General features: G+C 67.5%; 1 protein-coding gene across 1 annotated transcript in view; it reads left to right on the top strand.

The window, feature by feature from the left end:
- Nucleotides 1–5,844: 5,844 nt before the first annotated feature.
- H696_03480 (hypothetical protein) overlaps nucleotides 5,845–9,541 on the top strand; it is an 8,099-nt gene continuing 4,402 nt past the window's right edge. Inside the window, exons 1-3 of the mRNA XM_009497344.1 lie at nucleotides 5,845–5,945; nucleotides 6,169–6,242; nucleotides 6,369–6,426. Of these exons, the coding sequence (XP_009495619.1) occupies nucleotides 6,412–6,426 (15 nt within the window). The 5' untranslated portion in view covers nucleotides 5,845–5,945; nucleotides 6,169–6,242; nucleotides 6,369–6,411. The remainder of the gene's footprint in view (nucleotides 5,946–6,168; nucleotides 6,243–6,368; nucleotides 6,427–9,541) is intronic.

A 9,541-nucleotide genomic window follows, 5' to 3' on the forward strand; every position in this document is an offset into this window, starting at 1 on the left:
CCCCTTCCCCCCTCCCCCTCCCTCCCGGCCCCCAGGGGAAAGGTGAAGGTCGTGTGAGGGGGGCTTTTGCGCGTCGACCAGGCGTGCTGGTTTTCCAGTTCAAGGCATTTCGAGGGGACTGCCATCCCGACGCACGGCGGGAGGGGGACGGGGGGAGTCGCAGGCAAGCCAGTAAAGGGGGCGAAGCCACCCAAGGCGAGGCGGTGAGAAACACGAAAGGACAAGGTCCGATATGACGCGAGGTCCCCTCCTGGCAAGGGACCTCTCGTGCTCACCCGAGCGGACGACCAATGATGCCACACTCGATGGCAGCGGCTTGGGATGAGTGGCAAACGCGAGGGAATTGCGGCGGCCAATGTCACTGCCCCCTTGTCTAGCCATGCTCAACGAACTGGTGGACAGTGTCGGGCGCGAAAACGACCAGCAGGAAGTGCGCGGATGCTCGGGGCCCCGATGCCAAAGGGGACCCTTTGCACTCAGTAGAGGAGCTCTGCCGCAACCAAGAGCCCCATCTCCATTGTCCCCGGAGCCGGCTCCAGCAACAGCAAGCGGAGTCGGGGCGAGCCATGATGGCGTGTTGCCAGATGCCCAACCGGGGCCCCCCATGTGTCGCGCCGCACTCCTCGCAGCCCAGCAACAGAGACAATGGGTAAGTGGCAGGGAGGACGGGGGGCGGGGGGCGGGGGGGGGGGGGGGGGTGCCACGAAAAGTACGAGGCGAGGTCCAATGGAAAACGGCCTCTGTGAGGAGAGACTGAGTGCTGTGAGGCTGGTGGAGTTTCTTGAGCTCGAGATCGCCTCGGGCCCGAGTACCGCCTCACATGGGTGTGCGCCTGCCGGCCCTTTGCTGGGGCAGGGGACCGGCGGCTGCGGGCCGCCGTGGCCGGCCGGGGGTGAGAGCTGAACTTTCAGCAGCATGGCCAGGGTGCCCATTGAATGGTCGCATGTGCATATGCGGGAGGTCGGAACGAAGCTGCACCTCGTGTGTCGGCAAGCGCGCAGGCGAACTACCCCGACCGGGACGAGGGGGAGGCGGATCCCACACACAGACACACGCACATGCCCAGGCGCCGGCACACAGACTACTTTCGAACAGCGGAGGTGACCAACAATGAGCGCCCCGCTGTTCCCGAGAGGGAGAAGGAAGGCGTGGCCGGTGCAGGCCGCCTGCCAGGGCTTGAAGAGAGTCCAGTGGCCAGGACATGACACGGTGGGGGGCTGTGTATTGACAAGCGGGCCTCGGCGGGGCCCGGACGGCACACAAAGAAGAAGAAGAAGAAGAAGAGGGATAAAGAAAAACCGCGCGCCGAGGTCTGCCACTCGGGCCACGCCCACGCCCGTTCCTCGCGGTCGCCAGTCGGCCCCGGGGCTCTTCCCTCAAAAGGGCCAGTCAGTAGGCGGGGCGTTTGTTTGTTGTTCGGCCACCTTGCCATGAGGCTGGCCTGTTCTCAGACCGACGAACTGGCGCTCCTGTTCTGCTGCTTATCCCAGTTCGATCCCCTCCCGTGGTCTTGGTGCCTCGCGGCGGGGTCGTAGCTCCGTAGGGGGGGAGTTGGCATCCTTCACGCAAGTGGCCCACAGCGAAACAGGGGGTCGGCAGGAGGGAAAATGAGGCCAGATCCCGAGGCAGGGGCAGCAGGTGGCCGGGCGAGGTCCGGCCTGGGGATGTCTCACCCCTTCTGATGAGAGAGAGAGAGAGAGAGAGGGGGGGGGGCAGGGGGAGATCATCCCACGAGGCGGCTCACAGCTGGCGCCGGTCAGGCAAGGACCGAGAGACCCCGACCAAAGGCCGAGCCTCGGGCGGGGGGGGGGGGGGGCCGGGGAACGGCGGTGGGTCGCAGAGCACCCCGGGACATGCGCGGCCGCAGGGGGTGGGCACGCGCGCGGGCGGGGCCCAGGCGAATGGGCGTCCGCGGTGTGTGTGCCCACTCCGTGTGCACAAATGCCTCCCATTCATTTGAGCCAGCGCGCAGAGATACATGGCGATTGGCCCCGACGCGCCAGGCACGCGACACCTACCCGCCCCCCCTCGTCCCCCGGACAAGGGCAAGCGGCCGCGGGGTGCGCTGCGGAGAGGCCAGATTACGGGCTACACCGCTGGGGCGGCAAGGGCCCGGGAGCCTGGCGCGGAGGGAGGGGGGTGGGGGGGCTTGGCCCCCTGTCTTGCCAAGGATCCCAGAGCCGTGATATGCTCGCGTAGGGTGCCCGAAAGGTGTCGCGTTTGCCCCGCCGGGCGCGGGTGTTCGCACGCGAGTCTCCCCTCCACGAAAGTAGCGAGAAAAGTCGGCCTTTATTTGCCCCGCCCGGGGGTGCTGCGCGCACCGTGGTAAAAATGGCCCTGCCCTTCTCCCGCGCCGGTGGCGGCCGGCGTTCGCTTGCACGACCGGGCACGGCGGAGGGCCACCTCCCCGTAAGCACCTTCCCACGCCTCCGCCAAATAACTCGTAACTGAAGTACCGGTGCCGGCGCGCAGGTGAGCCCGGGTGTTTGTGTGCGTTCACGGGAAGTAGATCAGCCGGGTGGCGGTGTGCGCATGTACATAATGGGCACTATTATTATCTTCTTCTTTTTTCCTCTCCTCCCTCCGCCCCCCGTCCCCCGCCCCCTGGAGCCCTCTTCTGTCTGCCCCCAAAATTCGTGCTGGGGCCTAGTACTTCCAGGTCGCTGGTCGGGGCTATTCTCCTCGCCAAGACGTTCAGAGAGGCCTTTGGTACGCCATCCTTCCATGTGGATGAGTCACCGGCCCCAGGACTCTTGCACCCGGCTCTCCCCCCCCCCCCCCCCCCCCCCCCCCCGGGAGGGCCCAGGGGTCCAGGCTGAAAAGGAGAAAAGGAAACCCACGGGCATCCCCTGGCAGAGGGAGCGAAGAGGGCCGCGAGCACGGGCGCGGGGAAGCCGAGGGAGAGGGAGACAGAGAGACAGAGAGACGGAGGAAAAGAGGAGGCGAACGAGACAGCAGCAACAGCAGCAGCAGCAGCAGCAGCAGCAGCAGCAGCAGCAGCAGAGGGCGGGCGGGACATGTCACAGGCCCGAGCCGAGGGTCGGCCGCAATAAGAGAGGGCCAAGCATGGAGCCTGGCAAGCCGCGGCGGCCCCCCGAAGGTCCTTGCCGCGCCCGGCCGGGGGGGGAGCAAGGGAAATCGCGTCAAAGGCCCATCAGGGTTCGGTGTTCAAATACCCTCAGCGGCTAGTGGTAAAGGCACCGTGTGAACAGCTGCTGCCAACTGCCCGGAAAACACCGGGCTCTCGCGAAGGCGCGTCGACTGGATGGCGGCCGTGCTACGCGAGCCGAGGAGGACACACCGGCGGGGACCGCGCCCGGGCTGCCTGGCGTTGCCAGGACCAGTGGTGGCAGGCAGCCCCAGCGCCCCGACGTCGAATGCCCTCGCCCATTATGCTCTGCGTGCCCATCGGCCTGGAGGGGATGGTGTGGCCGGGGGAGGGGGGGGGGGGGGCGCACTTTTGCCTCGTCGGCGTGGGCCGTCCGTCCCCAGCCCGACCCCGCTCAGATGGGGCTCCCCCCCCCCCCCCCCTCGCCCCTCCTCTCAGTCCAGTCTGGTCGGGGCCGGCAATGCCGGCCCCGAGCGTCGCTGGCATGTGTACGCTCCCGGCCACCGCCCTGCGCAGCCCCACGCATCCATGGCACTGCTGGCAGCATCGCCGTTGCGAGGGGGCCAGCTCGAGAGCGCACACACGCGGGAGGTGTGTATCTGTGTGTGCTTATGTGCCTGAATGTGCATGTAAGCGTGTGTGTGTGTGTGTGTGTGTGTGTGTATGTGCTTGTGTTTGGGGGTGTGGGAGTGCATGAGTGTGCGCATGTATACGGGGGCAGAATGATGGCCCTCTCGGCCCTCCTCCAGTCACTTCTGCGCCCAATTGCGGCTCCCCGGCTCCTGGCCAGGGAGTCGGGTCAACGAGGGCCAGGTTTCAAGCAGCGCTCGAAGGCCTGGGCGGTGTGCCGGCAGCGGCCCAAGGCCGTCTGCCAGCGCGCATGTTGAGCCCTCCCCGGGCGTGTGTTTGGCCCAGGGCGAACTTCCCGCGTCTTCGCGTGTGCCCAAGCCCAAGGGGGCTGGCCAAATTTTTTTTCCATCCTCGCCCGAAGGACGCTGGCCGTGGGCTGGCGGACATTCGGCGCCGGAGCCCGCCACCGCCGGACCTCGATTTCCGGCGCCCACCCACGGCGCACCCATTTGCGCCTGCCCCAGGCCACTCGCCTCACCTCGTTCCTCGGATCAGGCTGGCTGGTAATCCTTGATCCACGCGGGCCCCGGTGGCCGGTGACTGGTCGCCGTCGGAGACCAACAACACCGGACTCCCGGGCCAAAGGCCCTCGGCGCGGGAGGGGGGGGGGGGCGAGAGACGGACACCAGCAGGACAGTAGAGGGGCCGGGCAGGGGCCTAAGCGCGAGCGGAAAGGACAACTCCGGCTCTAAAGAAGGGGGCCCAACGCCCCGGGCCCGGGAGGAAACACAGAGATGGTCCGTTCAAGCCCCGCCCTCCCCCCCCCCTGTAAACGATGCCGTCCTGGGCCAGGAAGCGTGCGCACGCGATGCGGGGCTCATGCCGCTCCGAGATGTCCTTCCCATTCCGCCCTGCAAGCGCGCGCGCACGCACACACAGGCGTGGGTCACCCGCAAACACTCACAACAAAAGAGGGTGGGACTTGACGGTGCGGCGCGGCCCCCCCGCCGCCTCCCCCATGGACTTGACGCTGTCCAGCCGGGAAAGCGGCACCCATAGCCGGCCTCTCCCCAGGCATTTGGCCAGATGCCCTGGGCGCCTGCTCATGTCTGTGCGTGTGTGTGTGTGCGTGTGTGTGTGTGTGTGTGTGTGTGTGTGTGTGTGGCCGTGTGTCGTGCAGGGGCGGGCAGGCATCCCCTCGTAGGGTGCAATGGCCCACAGGCTCCTTGCCGGCCTGTGTTTGATTGCCACCCCCACCGCCTACAAGGTTGTTGCCCATTCCTCGGGTGTCCTGTTGCCCTAGTCGCGCGAGGGCACCCCGCTCCTCGCATACCAGTCTCACTTGCACCATCTCCTCTCTGGAGGCGCCGAGCCCCCTTTCGCCCCCCCCCCCCCCCGCCCCCTGCTCGCCCGCTCTTCCCAGATGGGATTGTTGCCCTTCCGCATGATGTAGCCAGGCCAGCCTTTCGCCAGCCACAGGGGCAACGGGTGAAGCCCGGACGAAAGGGAGGCAAGAGCGCCGGCCAAGAGCCGGCAGTCACGCACGGCGAACCACTCGGAGCCCGCGCCTTGGTTCGGCATCCATGTGCCCCGCCCGCAGTGAATGCACCCTCTCTGCACGTAATTCCGTCTGGTGTGCTTGTGCGAATTGTACAGATGCATACGCCTGGATACGACCCGCCGTGCGCGTGCGCCGATCCGCGAACAGCGGATGCTGGCTTATGAACCAGTGTCGCGGGCATGGGCGGCAGGCGCACGCGAGCGTCTCTCACCGTACTTGAGCGTGGAAATGTGGCCCCCGCATCCCTTTTGCATCACTTGGCAGGGGCCTCCCCCTCGCCCCCTTGTCTCACTTGCTCTCGACCGGGCCTGGGTGGATATCCCGCCGCGAAAGTTAGCGGACCTGAGGAGTGGGAGGATGCCGCGGCGCGAGGGGGCCCTGAGCCAGGTTCGAAGGCAGCCAGCCTCTTGGGCTCTCGCCCGGCGATGGGCTTGCCATCGCATCCGCCGACTACTCCTGCTGCACACTCTGATCTTCCCTCTCCGCGCCTGCTCCGCTCCTCCCCCCCCCCTCTTCTCCGCTTCCCGCACTGGCTTGGATCTCCTGCTTGTCCGCCGTCCCTGCCAGCCCCTCGCCTCCTACGACACCCCCCCCCCCCCTGCCCATAGCCCAGATCTTCGGAAAGCGTGTCGCCGCTCTTCCCTCGTCTCGACCCCATGCATTTCCCCCTCAAGCTAGGTCCCCTGCCTTGTCGATAGATAGCCCGTACGGCCCGGCTCTCCGGATCTCTTCGCTACAGATGTCACGGTGCCAGCGATAGCGCCAGCGGCAGCACCTGCGCTGTTGGAATCTATCACCGCTCACCTACCCCCCCCCCCCCACGCCCTGACACACCTCCCTCCGGCTCTCTCTCTCTCTCTCTCTCTCTCTCTCTCTCTCTCTGCCCCTCGCGGGCTCCCATTCCATCGGCCGATCCTCGCTGCTCAAGCCGCTCCACATTGTGGCCCGATCCTCTCTTCGGCCCTCCTCTTCGTCCCTTCCGTTGCCCCCTACTCGTGTGGTGTACGTCCTGGCTTGGGAGCCCGCCACATCCAGTTTTTTGCTTTCTGCCAGTCCGCAAGCCCGGTGTCTGTGTTGTTTCACGGTCTGGCTCACACTGCGGGATTACTCCCTCCAAGCGGCTCACAGTCGGTGACCCAAAACGAATCCGGCACGCACGCATCTCTCTGCCATGGTAGTATACATGGTGCGTGCATCATCCCCCTCCTCATCCCCTCTCCAAGCCTCTCCTCCATCCCCCTCCCTCCCTCCGCACTCGCCTGTCCAAAGCTCGGATGGCTCGGAGCCCCTTCTCTTTGTCGGCGGCTTCCACTGCAAAAGCCTGTCCTCTTGTCCCCCGCGCCTTTCTCCTTCGTCTCTCTCTCTCTCTCTCTCCCTCGGCGACCTTTTGCCGAGGGAAGTACCACTCCATCACCTCTTTCCCGGCCTGGTTTGTATTTTTCGCAGTCCCCGTTCTCTTCAAGTATGTGTGTATGTATGTGTCTGTATGTGTGTGCCTGTGCCTGTGCCTGTGCCTGTGCCTGTGCCCGTGTGTGTGTGTGTGTGTGTGTGTGTGTGTGCATGTGCCCCCCCCCCCACCCGCCCCCTCGGCCCCCGGGGGCGCACTCTTCCGGGCCTTTCAGCGCGCGGTAGCGCAGCACCAGCCAATGGGCCTCATCATCTTGGTGGGATCCGCGAAGGCCAATGCGAGAGCAGGTGCCACTTACACTCCCGGACGACTCCCGGATGCAACGATGTCGGTCCTGAAGAGCCAAAGGACCGGTCTCCTTTGTCATGGAGAAAGCCCACGAGCGTTCAGTGAGGACCTTTTAGATCGTTTTCTGTTTGGAAAGCTGGTACAGTGAAGTGAGCCCGAGATCTCCTGCCCTTGCGTATCTTTCTCACACCCTCTGCCAAGAGGGGCTGTCGAATAAAGGAGGCAGGGGGGGGGAGGGGGCGGGGCACATCCCGCGCGCGCGTGTCCAACCCCGGCCTCCCGAGGTTTGGGCCTCCGTGTGCCCTGCCGGAGCTGGCCCGGGGGTAGCAAGGTCAGCAGCAGAGAAAAGGGGCGAACCTCCAGAACGCCGGGCGTCCTTGTGAGGACGGCCCGGGGCAAATGTTTTGTTTTGCCCCGCGCATCTCCGCTCGGGGAAAATGCTCGAGCAAGCATGCGGATGCTCGTGCGATGGAAGCGCGCTGACCTGACAGGGGAGGGGCGGGGGGACGGAGGAAAGTTCGCGCATCGTACTTTTGTCCTGTTATTTGTTTCAATCGCATGCCCCATCCTTCTTGGAAGGTAGCCAGAGCCCGGATCCGCAATCAGGGGGCCCCATGTGTACGTGCGCGCGCGCGCGCGCGCGCACATGCATCCTGGCGCACAGCGGTCAGCCCCCCCCCCCCCCCCATGCATCCCGATATTTCCTGGCACACTGCCGCGGGACCGAGATGGGCCCTGGCGCTCATATCCCACCAGCGACTTATACGCGCGCAGATTCATATGTGTGTGTGTGTGTGTGTGGAAATGCGAACATGCGCCCGTGTGTGCGTGTGTGTGTGCTGCGGCCAGTCGCCCTGGCGTGTGTGTGCGCGCGCGCGTGTATGTGTGTGTGTGCGTGTGTGTATTTGTGCATGCGCATACCCCTCCCCCTCCCCCGGAACGAGCGAACTGCCGCATTCCCGCCCCCGCCGGGGCGGGGGGCCGGCGCTCGCCAGTGCGCCCGCCGGAGGTCCCCCGTGCGCTCTTTCTTGCACGGGAAACTCGCCGCAGGTTCATGGGCAGCCCGGGTATCGTGCGAGGTGAGCCCCTGGCGGTGAGAAATCACCCTTCATGAAAATCGCGCGCACGCGCACGCTCCAGAGCCGGCCATTCTGGTGCCAGGAGTTCTGCTTCCACAGAACTCGGCTACCAACTCTGGTGCGGGCCGCGTGAACGCGCGCCGCCGTGCGCCGGTCTGCCCGCCGGTTTGCCCGCGGACCTGGCCGACCCGGCCGCCCGGCGTCCCGCGCGCCCCTCGCTTCAGCGGGAGGAATGGTGTGCCCCACCTTTGCTCGAAGCTTGTTGTTATTTCCCGCGCATGCCTTGCCCTTGGCCGTCCTCCTCGGCTGGGGCCCCGGTCTCTGGGCGCGCGCTGGCCGTGCTGCTGCGCGGGCGTGGTCGCCCCCTTCTGGAGTTCCTTCCGTGTCGCCCGGTCCTCCGTGGGACCGCGGGCCGGCGCCGCCTTCGCCAGCCCGGCGTCTCAGGCCGGCCCATTCGCCGCCCTGTCAGAGGTGGCTGGCACGCCCTCTTCCTGCGTGCGCCCCCGCGCTACGTTCCTTCGGCTGGCCAAGGGCCCAGAGCGCCGGACCCCACTGACGGACCCCCTGTGTCCGGGGCCTCCGCTGATCGCCCCCCCCCGCCCTCGGTCGCGGAGGCCCGGCCGAGGCGAGAGCGGACGCCGGTCGCTGGCGCCGGCGCCCCTGCCAAGGCGCCTCCCCTGGGCCCGGGCGTGGGGATGCCACCGGGGGCGCCCTTCCAAGGGACACATATTCCTCCACATGGACGCCAATGCCACCGGGGCGGAGGGGCGTCCGTGGCCCAGCCCCAGTGTGGGCAGGCCCCCTGGGGGGCACTCCAAGTGTTTCACCCTGCCACCTACCAACCCAATCTGAACCGCATCCGAGCGAGTTCGCCCCCCTTTCCCCTCCCTCCCTACCCCCCGACACTGGCCCAGAGGCCCAAGACGACCCGGCTGCCGCCCGCGGCTGCCGCTCCCGCTGCTGCCGCCGCCGCGCCGCCGCGCCACCTGGCCGCCTGGCCGCCTGGCCGACCGGACACCAAGCCGCTGCCCCGGGCCCGAACTCCTGCGCGCCCGTGGGCAGGCAAGGACCGCCGGTGAGAATGTGCGCTCAAGTGCCGGGCGCACATACCCGAGAGCCCCCCCTCTCCCCCTCTCCCTCTCGGTCCGTCCCTCCCTCCCCAGGAATGGACGCCCCCCCCCCCCCCCCCCCGCGTTCCCCGCAACAGGCGGGGCGGGCCTGTCTCTTTCCCTCGCCCTCGGGCAGGCCAGCTGGGCGGAGGCCCGGACTAGGGGGCCAGCAACGCCCGCTTTTCCGGCGAGCCCCAGCGAAGCGGCCATGTCATCAGACCGGGCGCATTGGGGGGGGGGGGGGAACTTTCACACCAGGCCGATGCGATTGCACCAGCTCCGGTGCCCTGGGCGCCGCCCCGGCCCGCCATTCTCCCCGCCGCAACCCCCCCCCCCCCCCCCCCCCCCCCCCCCCCCCCCCCCCCCCCCCCCCCCCCCCCCCCCCCCCCCCCCCCCCCCCCCCCCCCCCCCCCCCCC

The sequence above is a fragment of the Fonticula alba genome (assembly GCF_000388065.1).
Source record: "Fonticula alba strain ATCC 38817 unplaced genomic scaffold supercont2.5, whole genome shotgun sequence".
NCBI classification, from domain to species: Eukaryota; order Rotosphaerida; family Fonticulaceae; genus Fonticula; species Fonticula alba.